This window comes from Salmo salar, chromosome 11, assembly GCF_965601325.2.
Source record: "Salmo salar chromosome 11, fSalSal1, whole genome shotgun sequence".
Lineage (NCBI taxonomy): Eukaryota > Metazoa > Chordata > Actinopteri > Salmoniformes > Salmonidae > Salmo > Salmo salar.
The window spans coordinates 63,901,349-63,921,001 of NC_138301.1; the positions used below are offsets into that span (position 1 = coordinate 63,901,349).

At 45.6% G+C, this 19,653-nt stretch overlaps 1 protein-coding gene across 1 annotated transcript in view; it reads right to left on the reverse strand.

The window, feature by feature from the left end:
- Positions 1–18,997, reverse strand: part of LOC106594058 (puratrophin-1) — a 315,209-nt gene extending 296,212 nt beyond the window's left edge. The window contains exons 1-4 of the mRNA XM_045689763.2: positions 17,660–18,997; positions 11,979–12,437; positions 11,628–11,751; positions 8,627–8,720 (exon numbers count right to left, since the gene is read on the reverse strand). Of these exons, the coding sequence (XP_045545719.2) occupies positions 8,627–8,720; positions 11,628–11,751; positions 11,979–12,396 (636 nt within the window). The 5' untranslated portion in view covers positions 12,397–12,437; positions 17,660–18,997. The remainder of the gene's footprint in view (positions 1–8,626; positions 8,721–11,627; positions 11,752–11,978; positions 12,438–17,659) is intronic.
- Between the last annotated feature and the right edge of the window lie 656 nt (positions 18,998–19,653).

The window sequence follows — 19,653 nt, forward strand, 5'->3', positions numbered from 1 at the left end:
CCTCTAATGCAGAACGCTACATTAACCCCCTCTACCCCCTAATGCAGAACGCTACATTAACCCCCTCTACCCCCTCTACCCCCTTAATGCAGAACACTACATTAACCCCCTCTACCCCCTAATGCAGAATGCTACATTAACCCCCTCTACCCCCTCTACCCCCTTAATGCAGAACACTACATTAACCCCCTCTACCCCCTCTACCCCTTAATGCAGAACGCTACATTAACCCCCTCTACCCCCTAATGCAGAACGCTACATTAACCCCCTCTACCCCCTAATGCAGAACACTACATTAACCCCCTCTACCCCCTAATGCAGAACGCTACATTAACCCCCTCCACCCCCTCTACCCCCTTAATGCAGAACGCTACATTAACCCCCTCTACCCCCTTAATGCTGCTGGGTGATAAAGACAGACCTAGAATCAGACAAAACAGTGAACTACAGTAGCAGAGTCTGTACGTTCCCTGTATAGACATGCTTCTTTCACATGCTTTGCTTGCTGTTTGGGGTTTTAGGCTGGGTTTCTGTACAGCACTTTGAGATATCAGCTGATGTACAAAGGGCTAAATAAATAAATTTGATTTGATGTACAATGATCTTCAGGAGAAAACTGTGTGTGTGTGTGTGTGTGTGTCTGTGTGTGTTCTCATGTGACATAGGGCTCAGTAAAATATGAGTCAGATTTACTTATTTTATTTTTTATTTATTTAACCTTTATTTAAACTAGGCAAGTCAGTTAAGAACAAATTCTTATTTACAATGACGGCCAAACCTGGACGACGCTGGGCCAAATTTAAAATATACTGAACTAAAATATAGACCCAACATGGAACAATTTCAAGTTTTTATTGAGTTACAGTTCATAAAAGGAAATTAGTCCAACCTAACCGGTACCCCCTGTATATAGCCTCCACATTGACTCTGTACCGGTACCCCCTGTATATAGCCTCCACATTGACTCTGTACCATAACACCCTGAATATAGCCTCCACATTGACTCTGTACCGTAACACCCTGTATATAGCCTCCACATTGACTCTGTACCGGTACCCCCTGTATATAGCCTCCACATTGACTCTGTACCGGTACCCCCTGTATATAGCCTCCACATTGACTCTGTACCGGTACACCCTGTATATAGCCTCCACATTGACTCTGTACCGTAACACCCTGTATATAGCCTCTACATTGACTCTGTACCGTAACACCCTGTATATAGCCTCCACATTGACTCTGTACCATAACACCCTGTATATAGCCTCCACATTGACTCTGTACCGGTACACCCTGTATATAGCCTCCACATTGACTCTGTACCGTAACACCCTATATATAGCCTCTACATTGACTCTGTACCGTAACACCCTGTATATAGCCTCCACATTGACTCTGTACCGTAACACCCTGTATATAGCCTCCTTATTGACTCTGTACCGTAACACCCTGTATATAGCCTCCACATTGACTCTGTACCGTAACACCCTGTATATAACCACATTGACTCTGTACCATAACACCCTGTATATAGCCTCCACATTGACTCTGTACCGGTACCCCCTGTATATAGCCTCCACATTGTTATTTTACTGCTGCTCTTTAATTATTGGTTCTTCTTCTATTGAAATTAATTTTTTGTTTTTTGTTTTTTACTTCAGTTTATTTTAGTAAATACTTGAACACTTATTTTTCTTAAAATTGCATTGTTGGTTAAGGGCTCGTAAGTAAGCATTTCACTGTAATGTCTACACCTGTTGTATTCAGCATTTCACTGTAAGGTCTACACCTGTTGTACTCAGTGCATCTGACAAATAACATTCGATGAGATTTGAAGTCAATTGAAATAAATTCATTAGGTCCTAATCTATGGATTTCACATGAGTGGGCGGCGGTGCAGCCACGGGTGGGCCTTAGAGGGCATAGGTCCACCCACTGGGGAGCCAGGACCACTCACTGGGGAGCCAGGCCCAGCCAATCAGAATGAGTTTCCCCCACAGAGGGGCTTTACAACAGACAGAAATCCAACTTGACAGGACATCAAATCATGTCCACCAACTGACTATCAAAGCACCCATTGTGGTCAAATCAATCAGTGAACAATGCATCAAAGACAGAGACTGTGGCCGGCCCAGGATAGGCCCAGTACTGGTCTAAAGTAGTGCACTATGAAGGGAATAGGGTGCCATTTGGGACACAAACGAGGTGTCAGGCCCTTAGACCCAGTAATAACATGATGCTATCTGGAAACATTGTGTGTTGGGGAGGAGGGGGTCCGTGGGAGCTGTTCCCTGTGGGACCAGGAGGTCTGGTGAGGGGCTTCATTAGGGGACGGACCTCTGTGGCTGAGGGCGATAACCCTGCTCCTCTGTCATTGTTAGCAGTGACCTGGAATGGAAGGAAGAACATACGTGTTCTAGAACCCTCACAACATCAGACAGAGCACTCAGTTCTAGAACCCTCACAACATCAGACAGACAGAGCACTCAGGTCTAGAACCCTCACAACATCAGACAGAAAGACAGAGCACTCAGTTCTAGAACCCTCACAACATCAGACAGACAGACAGAGCACTCAGTTCTAGAACCCTCACAACATCAGACAGACAGACAGAGCACTCAGTTCTAGAACCCTCACAACATCAGACAGACAGACAGAGCACTCAGTTCTAGAACCCTCACAACATCAGACAGACAGACAGAGCACTCAGTTCTAGAACCCTCACAACATCAGACAGACAGACAGAGCACTCAGTTCTAGAACCCTCACAACATCAGACAGACAGACAGAGCACTCAGTTCTAGAACCCTCACAACATCAGACAGACAGAGCACTCAGTTCTAGAACCCTCACAACATCAGACAGACAGAGCACTCAGTTCTAGAACCCTCACAACAGACAGACAGACAGACAGAGCACTCAGTTCTAGAACCCTCACATCATCAGACAGACAGAGCACTCAGTTCTAGAACTCTCACAACATCAGACAGACAGAGCACTCAGTTCTATAACCCTCACAACATCAGACAGACAGATCACTCAGTTCTAGAACCCTCACAACATCAGACAGACAGAGCACTCAGTTCTAGAACTCTCACAACATCAGACAGACAGAGCACTCAGTTCTAGAACTCTCACAACATCAGACAGACAGAGCACTCAGTTCTAGAACCCTCACAACATCAGACAGACAGAGCAGTCAATTCTAGAACCCTCACATCCGACAGACAGAGCACTCGATTCTAGAACCCTCACAACATCAGACAGACAGAGCACTCTGTTCTAGAACCCTCACAACATCAAACAGACAGAGCACTCAGTTCTAGAACCCTCACAACATCAAACAGACAGAGCACTCAGTTCTAGAACCCTCACAACATCAGACAGACAGAGCACTCAGTTCTAGAACCCCCACAACAGACAGACACAGACCTGCCAACCCTGTACAACTTTTTAGAGTACCAGACGCTCGCAGAAAATTGGAGACTCAACTCCCGTATTTGAGTTTTCTTTCCCCCTGCACGCTCGTGAGTCTGATCGTAATTATAGAATTGTACCAAATCAAGTCTATAAAAGTTTGGAATACATTCTTTCTTGACAGCATTCCATTTACACACATGGTAAACGTTACTAACTGTCACGACTTCCGCCGAAGTTGGTTCCTCTCCTTGTTCGGGCGGCGCTCGGCGGTCGCCGGTCTTCTAGCCATCATCGATCCACTTTTCATTTTCCATTTGTTTTCCTCACACCTGGTTTCAATCCCCTCAATCACTTGTTGTGTATTTCACCCTCTGTTCCCCCCCATGTCTTTGTGTGGGATTGTTTATTGTTTCATGTATGCGCACGTTAGACTGGTTGCGCTGGGTTATGTCAACCCGTATTGTATTTCGTGTTCGTTGTGCCGTGTGTTTTTTGGTTCGCCTAAATAAAAGGCTCCGTTTGCTACCCAATATCTGCTCTCCTGCACCTGACTCCCTTACTGTCACGCCCTGACCTTAGAGAGTCTGTTTTATTCTCTATTTGGTTAGGTCAGGGTGTGACTTGGGTGGGCAAATTTATGTTTATATTTCTATGTTGGTCTGGTGTGGTTTCCAATCAGAGGCAGCTGTTTATCGTTGTCTCTGATTGGGGATCATACTTAGGCAGCCCTTTTTTCCCACCTGAGATTGTGGGATCTTGTTTTTGCATTGTGTTGTCTAGCCCTGCAGAACGGTGCGTTCGGTTTTTGTATTTTGTTGGTGTTCATCTAATAAAGTAAAATGTACTCTTACCACGCTGCACCATGGTCTCCTCATTCAAACGACACTTACAGCCATTTACGCATACCTAACACTAAGAAGATATAATTAGAAAAAACACACAAACCGCCTTTATTCTTGGGAATTTTTTTATTTTAATAAACTAATAATAACAAGTGATTTGTTTAGGTACAAAATGTACAAATGTCTTATCCCCGATAAAAAACTATATATGATATGAAGAAGAAATGTTTGAAGCAGCTGCATCAGTATGAAATAAACATGTTCTCCATGATACAAACCAAAAAGCTTTGATAGGAAACAGTAGGTGAGAACTAATCTTCTGGAGACCTTCAAATGTTCCGGAAATCATTTCCTAGACAGATTAGCCTGGTAGCTAGCAGATTTAGCCTTACAGGGCATCAGGGTCGACTTCTCTGTGGCAAACAGTTCCTCTGGTAATCACTGAAACCGTATTGGTAACGAGGGCACTCAGCAGGTCTGTACCGAGGGAAGCTCTGTCCTGGGTTTTGTTCTTGGAAACGAGACTGAATATTCGTTGGCAGTCTGCATTGCTGTAGAATATGACCAATATCCCCAGCATCACAGCAGAAAGGTGGGAGTAACGTCAATTTCAGCAACATGTAGTCTACTGCAGAAGAAAAGAAGTCTCTGACATCTGCATAGAAGGTCTGCAGATCCAGCTTCCTCTGTCGGTGTGGGGATCCAGGTTGCCTTGGCTTCCTCTGTCGGTGTGGGGATCCAGGTTGTCTTGGCTTCCTCTGTCGGTGTGGGGATCCAGGTTGCCTTGGCTTCCTCTGTCGGTGTGGGGATCCAGGCTGTCTTGGCTTCCTCTGTCGGTGTGGGGATCCAGGTTGCCTTGGCTTCTTCTGTCGGTGTGGGGATCTAGGTTGTCTTGGCTTCCTCTGTCGGTGTGGGGATCCAGCTTGCCTTGGCTTCCTCTGTCGGTGTGGGGATCCAGGTTGCCTTGGCTTCCTCTGTCGGTGCGGGTGTCCTGGCCAATGACCAGTTCCTCGTCAGGAAGCTTGTTTTGTCTCTCCAGGTAGAGTGTCGGCTTCACACCTTTCATTTTTTGTTCATGAGCACATGTGCTTCGACAAACATTACGGATCACAGCTGGTCCAGTTCAGTCCTCTGACAAGGCATTCAGAAAGCATAAATAACAGATTTATACTGATAAGTACAGAACAAATAAAACAAATATATGTTTTGTGGAATTAGAACAGTCTGTATGTTTATTCCACTACATGTACAGTGGATAATGGAGAAAATTCTCTATAATGTTTTTTTCTTAGCACATGTCCCCAAGTTTAGTCGCTATAGTAGAGGAACGCTAGTCACCTCTCAAACAGGGCCAATCACTACGGCCAGCTCACGAGTATTGGCTTTTTAGACACGGTTCCTAATCAACGCTAAAAACAAAATCATCTTGAAAACATAAAAACAAAAACAAATGATCGCATCGACACAGACAGCGAACTGGCTACACACAAAGCTTAAGTAGGATACCGCAAAGGGAATCTGATCGCTGTTCAGTAGGCTACCTCAAAGGGAATATGAACGCTGTTCAGTAGGCTATCGCAAAGGGAATCTGAACACTGTTCAGTAGGCTACCTCAAAGGGAATATGAACGATGTTCAGTAGGCTACCGCAAAGGGAATATGAACACTGTTCAGTAGGCTACCGCAAAGGGAATATGAACACTGTTCAGTAGGCTACCTCAAAGGGAATCTGATCGCTGTTAAGTAGGCTACCTCAAAGGGCATCACAACGCTGTTCAGTAGGCTACCTCAAAGGGAATCTGACCTCTGTTCAGTAGGCTACCATCTGAACACTGTTAAGTAGGCTACCTCAAAGGGCATCTCAACGCTGTTCGCTAGAAGAGTCCGGTGTTTCAGCCTATGGAAAAGGCGTATACATCATTTCAGCTTTTCAAAATTGATAAATACTCAAATCTAGTGCAAAGGCATTTCAGAAGCACAGAACCCTCACAACATCAGACAGAGCACTCAGTTCTAGAACTCTCACAACATCAGACAGAGCACTCAGTTCTAGAACCCTCACAACATCAGACAGAGCACTCAGTTCTAGAACCCTCACAACATCAGACAGACTGAGCACTCAGTTCTAGAACCCTCACAACATCAGACAGACAGACAGAGCACTCGGTTCTAGAACCCTCACAACATCAGACAGGCAGAGCACTCAGTTCTAGAACCCTCACAACATCAGACAGACAGACAGAGCACTCAGTTCTAGAACCCTCACAACATCAGACAGACAGACAGAGCACTCAGTTCTAGAACCCTCACAACATCAGACAGACAGACAGACAGACAGACAGACAGACAGACAGACAGACAGACAGACAGACAGACAGACAGACAGACAGACAGACAGACAGACAGACAGACAGACAGACAGACAGACAGACAGACATACAGACAGAGCACTCAGCTCTAGAACCCTCACAACATCAGACAGAGCAGAGCATTCAGAGGTTCTAGAACCCTCACAACATCAGACAGAGCAGAGCACTCAGAGGTTCTAGAACCCTCACAACATCAGACAGAGCACTCAGAGGTTCTAGAACCCTCACAACATCAGACAGAGCACTCAGAGGTTCTAGAACCCTCACAACATCAGACAGAGCACTCAGAGGTTCTCTAAATCAGATTGTAGAGAAAATGACTAAATCTAACGGTGTTGTTGTGTCCCGGTGTCTGACACCAGCGTAGCTTCAAGAGACAGTTTGAACAGAGCAGAGTAATAATACACAGTACTGCATGGCAGTAATGAAGTCCTCTCACAATCTATTCCTACTGAAATGGAGACATGCTGGACGCTCCAGGGTGTCCACTAGACAACCATCAAGTGGAATGTTTGGAGGATAAAGGCATCCTGATTACAAACAGACTCCATGACCACAACAAGCTGTTTTTACATTTAACAGATGCTCTTATCCAGAGAGACTTACAGTAGAGAGTCATTTACCAGACTCTCTTATCCAGAGAGACTTACAGTAGAGAGTCATTTAACAGACTCTCTTATCCAGAGAGACTTACAGTAGAGAGTCATTTACCAGACTATCTTATCCAGACAGACTTACAGTAGAGAGTCATTTAGCAGACTCTCTTATCCAAACAGACTTACAGTAGAGAGTCATTTAGCAGACTCTCTTATCCAGAGAGACTTTTACAGTAGAGAGTCATTTAACAGACTCTCTTATCCAGAGAGACTTACAGTAGAGAGTCATACATGTTTATACTGGTCCCCCAGTGGGAATCGAACCCACAACCCTGACGGTGCAAGAGCCATGCTCTACCAACTGAGGCCACACAGGACCTGAGTTGTTCCTTTCACCAGGACCTTAAGACTGCTGTCTGTCTGTCTGTCTGTCTGTCTGTCTGTCTGTCTGTCTGTCTGTCTGTCTGTCTGTCTGTCTGTCTGTCTGTCTGTCTGTCTGTCTGTCTGTCTGTCTGTCTGTCTGTCTGTCTGTCTGTCTGTCTGTCTGTCTGTCTTGTCTGTCTTGTCTGTCTGTCTTGTCTGTCTGTCTTGTCTGTCTTGTCTGTCTTGTCTGTCTGTCTGTCCAGGCCTGGAGTTGGTCCTGGCAAAGTAAGAAAGACCCAGGCTTCATGATGACTCAGGGCCTGTTGGGGGGGATAGTCAGGGCTGGACCCTTATTCCACCAGAGAGGAGAGTGGTATCTGAGCAACGGTGTCTGAGAAACGGTGTCTGAGCAACGGTGTCTGAGCAACGGTGTCTGAGCAACGGTGTCTGAGCAACGGTATCTGAGCAACGGTGTCTGAGCAACGGTGTCTGAGCAACGGTATCTGAGCAACGGTATCTGAGCAACGGTGTTGTCTCATTATCAACTGAATGGCAGTCTGGAGACACAACAACATCTCCATATAAATACATTGACCTTTATTTGGTAGGGTCCAGAGTTTTTCCCATCTCTCCATCACAGCTGTCATCATCAGACCGGTCCAGGGTCGACTCATCCAGCTTCTAAAGCTGTTGTTGACTAGAGCCTGGTACTAACCAGAGGCAGACGGTCTAATCTCTGCAGGACACCACGGACCCAGTTCAGCAGAAGAACAGCTCGTCTTCAGAGGAACTGGAACTCAGGAGGGCTGACCAGACCCCCAGTGTGATGAGGCTTGTCGTTTACCCAGTTTACTGATACTGACCAGGTGAACGATTGTTCCACATGATAGGCAGAAGGACGTGGCTGTGTTAACATCATTTGTCTGACAGGAAGTTGGGATGTGTCTCCACTGTATGTGTTTCTCTGTAAAAACGCTAACAGCAGTCACAGGGTCTGTAAACACTGTTCCCTGGTATCCTGTTTGACTGTGTCTTACCTGTAGTATGTTGAAGGCTTTAAACAGAGCGGGGACAGGGGAACACCTCCGTGAGTCCACCAGGACTGTCAACCCTAGGGAACGCACCTCCTTCCTGTAACACACAGGATATGACATCAGAGACAGAGACTCAACCCACAACAGTAAGCTCTTCAGAACCGTAGAGCCAGGGAGAAAGTACAACCAGCAGGACTGTGGGACATGAGGGTCTGTGTTGTAGTCTACACCCCTAACCTGTCTTCACACAGTGTGATGCTGTACCTGACAACTGATGGACTGATTGGTGTATGTGTGTGTGTGTGTGTGTCAAAGTTAGCCGGGATTTGCCGGCTTTAGGCCAAAAAAAAATCATTGACCAGATTGACCGGGAGATAAAACAATCCCATTGCTTTTTATTAATACATGGAAATACATTTGACTTTAATGTTTATCAATCTATTGGTTAATTTGCATAATTGAGTGTAACTAGATTGGCGTGTATTTTCATTGGTCGTCAAGCTGCAGCTCCTCCCTGCTGGAGTGAAACACTAGAGCTGCAGCTCCTCTCAGTTCCTCCCTGCTGGAGTGAAACACTAGAGCTGCAGCTCCTCTCAGTTCCTCCCTGCTGGAGTGAAACACTAGAGCTGCAGCTCCTCTCAGTTCCTCCCTGCTGGAGTGAAACACTAGAGCTGCAGCTCCTCTCAGTTCCTCCCTGCTGGAGTGAAACATGCTTTATATGCCCAGTCACTGAGCAACAACTATAAATGTAATCGTGTTACAAAACAGTTTCGTTGGACAGAAAAATAGCTACTATTTGTATTTCTCATCTGGTAATTGAAGGGCGCCTCCCATGTGCCATTTTAAGTGCGTAGACAACAGTATTCAGCCTATCAGCACGTCACTCACCACTTCGCAACGTGAGCTGGAGGCATTTTCACAACTGACACTAGGCGGATTGAAACCTGAACGTTTTACTTCATATTATGAGGCATGTCTGACCTTGCTTCAACGTAGCCTAGACAAAACCCCACCATTGAAATGTGGAGGCCATTATTTTATAAAGACTTCCCCCCCTCTTTCACGCTGCTGCTACTCTCTGTTATTATCTATACATAGTCACTTTAATAACTCTACCAACATGTACATATTACCTCAATTACCTCGACACCGGTACCTCCTGTATATAGCCTCCACATTGACTCTGTACCGGTACCTCCTGTATATAGCCTCCACATTGACTCTGTACCGGTACCTCCTGTATATAGCCTCCACATTGACTCTGTACCGGTACCTCCTGTATATAGCCTCCACATTGACTCTGTAACGGTACCTCCTGTATATAGCCTCCACATTGACTCTGTACCGGTACCTCCTGTATCTAGCCTCCACATTGACTCTGTACCGGTACCCCCTGTATATAGCCTCCACATTGACTCTGTACCGGTACCCCCCTGTATATAGCCTCCACATTGACTCTGTACCGTAACACCCTGTATATAGCCTCCACATTGACTCTGTACCGTAACACCCTGTATATAGCCTCCACATTGACTCTGTATCGGTACCTCCTGTATATAGCCTCTACATTGACTCTGTACCGTAACACCCTGTATATAGCCTCGCTACTGTTATTTACTGCTGCTCTTTAATTATGTTACATTTATATCTTACTTTTTGAATGTATTTTTCTTAAAACTGCTAGTGGGACAACTTCTGGTGAAACTTCAGGGCCTGAGCAACAGGAAGTTTACTGTGGGCACGTCATTCAGACAGGAACTGGAGAAAAAAGGGGCCTAGCCCTAAGAAGTTCAGGGCTTGTAAGGAAGTATTTCACTGTAATTCTACACCTGTTGTTGTATTCAGCGCATGTGAATAATAACATTTGACTTGAAATCAGCATTTCTCTCCTGTTCTATTGGTTTTCATATCAACTTTCTTTCCTTGTCCAGAAGCCAAAGGCACCATCCTGGTCATAGTATCAACCCATCCTGGTCGTATTATCAACCCATTCTGGTCATATTAACAACCCATCCTGGTCATATTATCAACCCATCCTGGTTGTATTAACAACCCATCCTGGTCATATTATCAACCCATCCTGGTCATATTATCAACCCATCCTGGTTGTATTAACAACCCATCCTGGTCATATTATCAACCCATCCTGGTCATATTATCAACCCATCCTGGTCATATTATCAACCCATCCTCGTCATATTATCAACCCATCCTGGTCATATTATCAACCCATCCTGGTCATATTATCAACCCATCCTGGTCGTATTAACAACCCATCCTGGTTGTATTAACAACCCATCCTGGTCATATTATCAACCCATCCTGGTTATATTATCAACCCATCCTGGTCATATTGTCAACCCATCCTGGTCATATTATCAACCCATCCTGGTCATATTAACAACCCATCCTGGTCATATTATCAACCCATCCTGGTTATATTATCAACCCATCCTGGTCATATTATCAACCCATCCTGGTCATATTATCAACCCATCCTGGTTATATTAACAACCCATCCTGGTCATATTATCAACCCATCCTGGTCATATTATCAACCCATCCTGGTCATCTCAGCCCATCCTGGTCATATTATCAACCCATCCTGGTTATATTATCAACCCATCCTGGTCATATTAACAACCCATCCTGGTCATATTATCAACCCATCCTGGTCATCAACCCATCCTGGTCATATTATCAACCCATCCTGGTCATATTACCGGCCCCCCTGTGGCTCAGTTGGTAGAGAATTGTGTTTGCAACGCCAGCATGGTGTGTGCAACGCCAGGGTTGTGGGTTCGATTCCCACGGGGGGCCAGTACAATTTTTTTTTATGAAATGTATGTATTCACTACTGTAACTCATCTGCTAAATGACTAAAATGTAAATGTAAATATTATCAACCCATCCTGGTCATATTATCAACCCAACCCTGGTGTGTGTGTGTGTGTGTGTGTGTGTGTGTGTGTGTGTGTGTGTGTGTGTGTGTGTATAACAGTACCTGAGCACTGTGCAGTAGTAGACCAGGATTCTGACCAGTTCTCCACAGTCACAGCTGGGGTTCAACCAGACGGTGTTCCTAGTTGTCACGGTCACCAGGGCCCGACCTCCCTTATCTCTTGTTCCTGAGACAAACACACAAACAGGACGTCTATCAATCAAACACAGTCACTGAAGTGAAACAACGTCATGTAGCGTGAAGGTAGTAATTGGTCTCAGATCAGATCATGTTTTACCAGTGACACAGCTAGTCACATCAAGACAGAATCACCGTTACTTCATCAAACAAGCCTGGTCGGACATGAAATATAAAAGCTTGTGTGTTTCCAGAGATGTGGGCTGTTCTACTCACCAGGCAGACAGAGCACCCCAGAACTGAGGACAGCAGCATTAATGTTGTGGGCCTCTGTCAGTGTCTGGGAGCACTGGCTGGACCGGGAGTAGGACCTGGTTAACTGGGCTGGGGACTGGGTTAGCTGGGCTGGGGACTGGGAACACTGGCTGGACTGGGAGTAGGACCTGGTTAACTGGGCTGGGGACTGGGCTAGCTGGGCTGGGGACTGGGTTAACTGGGCTGGGGACTGGGTTAGCTGGGCTGGGGACTGGGTTAACTGGGCTGAGGACTGGGTTAACTGGGCTGGGGACTGGGTTAGCTGGGCTGGGGACTGGTGTAGTTGGAGAGAGGGAGGAGGAGGGTCGTGAAACATCACTGCTGGGGTCCGCTGTAGTTCTGGGTCTCTGTGGTTGGTTTCAGTGGATGGCTTGTCCATGGAACAGGATTTTAACACAGGTTCTTCTGGCTGAATGGGGCCTGGATGGAGAGAGAGAGAGAGAGAGAGAGAGAGACAGAGAGAGAGAGAGAGAGAGAGAGAGAGAGAGAGAGAGAGAGAGAGACAGAGAGAGATACAGAGAGAGAGAGAGACAGAGAGAGAACAGAGAGAGAACAGAGAGAGAGAGAGAGAGAGAGAGAGAGACAGAGACAGAGACAGAGAGAGAGAGAGAGAGAGAGAGAGACAGCTAGTCACTGACTGACAGGCATGGAACACACACCTGCATACTGACACACAACCTCGAGACACGAGATACACATTTTTAGAACAGTTCTAAACAGATATAATCACTAAACATCTAATCTAAACCTTTATAAACATATATAAATCACTAAACAGTTTATATAAACCTTTATAAACATATATAAATCACTAAACATTTCATATAAACCTTTATAAACATATATAAATCACTAAACATTTCATCTAAACCTTTATAAACATATATAAATCACTAAACATTTAATCTAAACCTTTATAAACCTTTATAAACATATATAAATCACTAAACATTTCATCTAAACCTTTATAAACATATATAAATCACTAAACATTTAATCTAAACATTTATAACATATATAAATCACTAAACATTTAATCTAAACATTTATAAACACATATAAATCACTAAACATTTCATTTAAACCTTTATAAACATATAAATCACTAAACAGTTCATTTAAACCTTTATAAACATATATAAATCACTAAACATTTCATTTAAACCTTTATAAACATATATAAATCACTAAACATTTCATCTAAACCTTTATAAACATATATAAATCACTAAACATTTCATCTAAACCTTTATAAACATATATAAATCACTAAACATTTCATCTAAACCTTTATAAACATATATAAATCACTAAACATTTCATCTAAACCTTTATAAACATATATAAATCACTAAACATTTCATTTAAACCTTTATAAACATATATAAATCACTAAACATTTCATCTAAACCTTTATAAACATATATAAATCACTAAACATTTCATTTAAACCTTTATAAACATATATAAATCACTAAACATTTCATCTAAACCTTTATAAACATATATAAATCTCTAAACCTTTATAAACAGTGAGATATAAATCACTAAACATTTCATCTAAACCTTTATAAACCTTTATAAACATATATAAATCACTAAACATTTCATCTAAGCATATATAAATCACTAAACATTTCATCTAAACATTTATAAACATATATAAATCACTAAACAGTTCATCTAAACCTTTATAAACATATATAAATCACTAAACATTTAATCTAAACCTTTATAAACATATAAATCACTAAACATTTAATCTAAACATTTCATCTAAACCTTTATAAACACATATAAACCTGTCAAGACATCCAGGCATCAACACACACTGCATCTCTATCGTCTCCTACAGTGAGATCAGATCAGATCAGTCTCTTCATTACAACACACTGCATCTCTATCGTCTCCTACAGTGAGATCAGATCAGATCAGTCTCTTCATTACAACACACTGCATCTCTATCGTCTCCTACAGTGAGAGGCTCTGCATCTGTCCTCGTGCTCCTAGATCTTAGTGCCGCTTTTGATACCATCGATCACCACATTCTTTTGCAGAGATTGGAAACCCAAATTGGTCTACATGGACAAGTTCTGGCCTGGTTTAGATCTTATCTGTCGGAAAGATATCAGTTTGTCTCTGTGAATGGTTTGTCCTCTGACAAATCAATTGTAAATTTCGGTGTTCCTCAAGGTTCCGTTTTAGGACCACTATTGTTTTCACTATATATTTTACCTCTTGGGGATGTCATTCGAAAACATAATGTTAAATTTCACTGCTATGCGGACGACACACAGCTGTACATTTCAATGAAACATGGTGAAGCCCCAAAATTGCCCTCGCTAGAAGCCTGTGTTTCAGACATAAAGAAGTGGATGGCTGCAAACTTTCTACTTTTAAACTCGGACAAAACAGAGATGCTTGTTCTAGGTCCCAAGAAACAAAGAGATCTTCTGTTGAATCTGACAATTAATCTGGATGGTTGTACAGTCGTCTCAAATAAAACTGTGAAGGACCTCGGCGTTACTCTGGACCCTGATCTCTCTTTTGAAGAACATATCAAGACTGTTTCAAGGACAGCTTTTTTCCATCTACGTAAGATTGCAAAAATCAGAAACTTTCTGTCCAAAAATGACGCAGAAAAATTAATCCATGCTTTTGTTACTTCTAGGCTGGACTACTGCAATGCTCTACTTTCCGGCTACCCGGATAAAGCACTAAACAAACTTCAGTTAGTGTTAAATACGGCTGCTAGAATCCTGACTAGAACCAAAAAATTTGATCATATTACTCCAGTGCTAGCCTCCCTACACTGGCTTCCTGTTAAGGCAAGGGCTGATTTCAAGGTTTTACTGCTAACCTACAAAGCATTACATGGGCTTGCTCCTACCTATCTTTCCGATTTGGTCCTGCCGTACATACCTACACGTACGCTACGGTCACAAGACGCAGGCCTCCTAATTGTCCCTAGAATTTCTAAGCAAACGGCTGGAGGTAGGGCTTTCTCCTATAGAGCTCCATTTTTATGGAATGGTCTGCCTACCAATGTGAGAGACGCAGACTCAGTCTCAACCTTTAAGTCTTTACTGAAGACTTATCTCTTCAGTAGGTCCTATGATTAAGTATAGTCTGGCCCAGGAGTGTGAAGGTGAACGGAAAGGCTGGAGCAACGAACCGCCCTTGCTGTCTCTGCCTTGCCGGTTCCCCTCTTTCCACTGGGATTCTCTGCCTCTAACCCTTTTACAGGGGCTGAGTCACTGGCTTACTGGTGTTCTTCCATGCCGTCCATGGGAGGGGTGCGTCACTTGAGTGGGTTGAGTCACTGACGTGGTCTTCCTGTCTGGGTTGGCGCCCCCCCTTGGGTTGTGCCATGGCGGAGATCGTTGTGGGCTATACTCGGCCTTGTCTTAGGACGGTAAGTTGGTGGTTGGAGACATCCCTCTAGTGGTGTGGGGGCTGTTCTTTGGCAAAGTGGGTGGGGTTATATCCTGCCTGTTTGGCCCTGTCCGGGGGTATCATCGGATGGGGCCACAGTGTCTTCTGATCCCTCCTGTCTCAGCCTCCAGTATTTATGCTGCAGTAGTTTATGTGTCGGGGGGCTAGGGTCAGTCTGTTACATCTGGAGTATTTCTCTTGTCTTATCCGGTGTCCTGTGTGAATTTATATATGCTCTCTCTAATTGTCTCTTTCTCTCTTTCTGTCTTTCTCTCGGAGGACCTGAGCCCTAGGACCATGCCTCAGGACTACCTGGTATGATGACTCCTTGCTGTCCCCAGTCCACCTGGCCGTGCTGCTGCTCCAGTTTCAACTGTTCTGCCTGCGGCTATGGAACCCTGACCTGTTCACCGGACGTGCTTGTTGCACCCTCGACAACTACTATGATTATTATTATTTGACCATGCTGGTCATTTATGAACATTTTAACATCTTGACCATGTTCTGTTATAATATCCACCCTGCACAGCCAGAAGAGGACTGGTTCCTCTCTAGGTTTCTTCCTAGGTTTTTGGCCTTTCTAGGGAGTTTTTCCTAGGGAGTTTTTCCTAGCCACCGTGCTTCTTTCACATGCATTGCTTGCTGTTTGGTGTTTTAGGCTGGGTTTCTGTACAGCACTTTGAGATATCAGCTGATGTACGAAGGGCTATATAAATCAATTTGATTTGATTTGATTTGAGATCAGATGAGATCAGTCTCTTCATTACAACACACTGCATCTCTATCGTCTCCTACAGTGAGATCAGATCAGATCAGTCTCTTCATTACAACACACTGCATCTCTATCGTCTCCTACAGTGAGATCAGATCAGATCAGTCTCTTCATTACAACACACTGCATCTCTATCGTCTCCTACAGTGAGATCAGATCAGATCAGACTCTTCATTACAACACACTGCATCTATCATCTCCTACAGTGAGATCAGATCAGCCTCTTCATTACAACACACTGCAGCTCTATCGTCTCCTACAATGAGATCAGATCAGACTCTTCATTACAACACACTGCATCTCTATCGTCTCCTATAGTGAGATCAGATCAGATCAGTCTCTTCATTACAACACACTGCATCTCTATCGTCTCCTACAGTGAGATCAGATCAGATCAGTCTCTTCATTACAACACACTGCATCTCTATCGTCTCCTATAGTGAGATCAGATCAGATCAGTCTCTTCATTACAACACACTGCATCTCTATCGTCTCCTACAGTGAGATCAAATCAGATCAGTCTCTTCATTACAACACACTGCATCTCTATCGTCTCCTACAGTGAGATCAAATCAGATCAGTCTCTTCATTACAACACACTGCATCTCTATCGTCTCCTACAGTGAGATCAGATCAGATCAGTCTCTTCATTACAACACACTGCATCTCTATCGTTTCCTACAGTGAGATCAGATCAGATCAGATCATATCAGTCTCTTCATTACAACATGACACACGACTGCTAGAGGATGAGGCTATCTGACGCTAGCTAGGTGTCTCTGGGATGCATTCCAAATGGCACCCTATTCCCTATCTAGTGCACTACTAGGGCTCTGCCTCTGGTCTAAAGTAGTGCACTACATAGGGAATAGGGTGCCATTTGGGACACAGAAAACCCTCCTTCAGAGAGAGGAGAGATCAGGAGTCTAGTCTATGCATCACAGGACAAGCTATGCTACCTTAGAAAACACACTCAAAAGACCCCAATCCTCTCTCTCTCTCGGTCTCTCTCTCTGTCTCTCTCTCTTTGTCTCGCTCTCTCTCTCTCTCTCTCTCTCTTTGTCTATCTCTCTCTCTCTTTGTCTCTCTCTCTCTCTCTTTGTCTCTCTCTCTCTCTTTGTCTCTCTCCCCCTACTTTCTCTCTATCTGTCTCTCTCTCTAAGAGGCGAGGCTTAAAGAGGAGGGCTAGAACCACTACAGGAAGGACAACAGGTGGAGAAGGAGGAGTTGGAGGAGAAGGTGGAGAGGAGTCATTCAGGCCAACATGTCATTGGTGACTGCTAAACAGGAGTGACTGCTAAACAGGAGCAGTATTTGTAGGACTAAAAGGGACAAAAGGGCGGGGGGGGGGGGGGGTAAGCAGCAGTGCAGAACGGGAGGATGGTGGATGATTAGGGGGATGAACGAGGGATGAAGGAGAGAGAGAGATAGGTACCTGTCTCTTCTTTCTCTTGGGGCTCAGTAGCTGAGTGGTTCTCCTCCTCTTCCTCCTCCTCCTCCTCCTCCTCCTCGTCCTCCGATCTCTGCTCCTCTGATTCAGTGGAAGGTGTGTCTATGTTCTCTGCTGGTGCGTAGTGTGGTTGGTGGTCAGTGGGAGTGGGAGTGGGGACTAAGTGTATGAGAGTCTCGGTCAGAGTGTTCACTGCCTGGTCCTCTCCTTGGGGAGTGTTTGATTGGCCTGTGGAGGCCTCAGGGGCATCATGGTGAGAGTCTGTCTCACTGATGCCAACCACCTGTAAGGTGCCAACATGGCTGGCCCTCTCCTCTATCTCTGTCCTGGTTTCTGAACCACTATCCCTCTCCTCTGTCTCTATCCTGGTTTCTGAACCACTATCCCTCTCCTCTGTCTCTGTCCTGGTTTCTGAACCACTATCCCTCTCCTCTGTCTCTGTCCTGGTTTCTGAACCACTATCCCTCTCCTCTGTCTCTGTCCTGGTTTCTGAACCACTATCCCTCTCCTCTGTCTCTGTCCTGGTTTCTGAACCACTATCCCTCTCCTCTGTCTCTGTCCTGGTTTCTGAACCACTATCCCTCTCCTCTGTCTCTGTCCTGGTTTCTGAACCACTATCCCTCTCCTCTGTCTCTGTCCTGGTTTCTGAACCACTATCCCTCTCCTCTGTCGCTGTCCTGGTTTCTGAACCACTATCCCTCTCCTCTGTCTCTGTCCTGGTTTCTGAACCACTATCCCTCTCCTCTGTCTCTGTCCTGGTTTCTGAACCACTATCCCTCCTCTCCTCCACCACTGTTCCTGTCTCTTCCGGGACTCTGTCTGTCTCCTCACTGTCTTCCTGACTGAGAGACTCTTCCCTCTCCACTATACTGTGTGACTGGGTTAAAACCTCCTGGCTGTCAGTCTGGGGGTGACTGAGAGACTCTTCCCTCTCCACTATACTGTGTGACTGGGTTAAAACCTCCTGGCTGTCAGTCTGGGGGTGACTGAGAGACTCTTCCCTCTCCACTATACTGTGTGACTGGGTTAAAACCTCCTGGCTGTCAGTCTGGGGGTGACTGAGAGACTCTTCCCTCTCCACTATACTGTGTGACTGGGTTAAAACCTCCTGGCTGTCAGTCTGGGGGTCAGAAACCACTGATAGGGCTGTGCTGTCACACACTGACCAGTGAGACTCAGAGACACGTGTTCGCCTCTGGAGACGAGCAGCATTACCTTCTGTACGGTCTGACGGTGTCCTCTCTCCGCTGACCCCCTCTCTGGCCGTGGAGGAGGATGGGGAGGAGGGGGAGATGGCGGAGGAGGGGGAGGAGGGGGCCGTGGGGGAGGTGGGGGAGGAGGGGGAGGTGGGGGCCGTGGGGGAGGAGGGGGAGGTGGGGGCCGTGGGGGAGGAGGGGGAGGAGGGGGCCGTGGGGGAGGAGGGGGAGGTGGGGGCCGTGGGAGAGGAGGAGGAGGTGGGGGAGGTGGGGGCCGTGGGAGAGGAGGGGGAGGTGGGGGCCGTGGGAGAGGAGGGGGCCGTGGGAGAGGAGGGGGCCGTGGGAGAGGAGGGGGCCGTGGGGGAGGAGGGGGCCGTGGGAGAGGAGGAGGAGGTGGGGGCCGTGGGAGAGGAGGGGGAGGTGGGGGCCGTGGGAGAGGAGGGGGCCGTGGGAGAGGAGGTGGGGGTGAAGATGACAGGGCATAACACGTCGTTGTTCAGGTTTTCCTCGATGAGTCTGCAACACACCATGGACTGGGAGAAAGTGCTGCTTTTCACTGGAGCCTGAAAGGGCCTGGCGGGGGTTGCTTTGGGGGGGTGTTGGGGTGGGTGTAAAGGTTTAAGGGGTGTGTGTTGGGGTGTGTGTTGGGGTGTGTGTTGGGGTGTAGTCCAGGGTTTATGCAGGTTCCTGTAGTTCAGGCTAATAGACTGTGTTAAGGATCCTTTCTGAGGAGAGAAGCGTGGTAGACAGATCTCTTCCAGTTCAACATACTCTCCCTCGGCG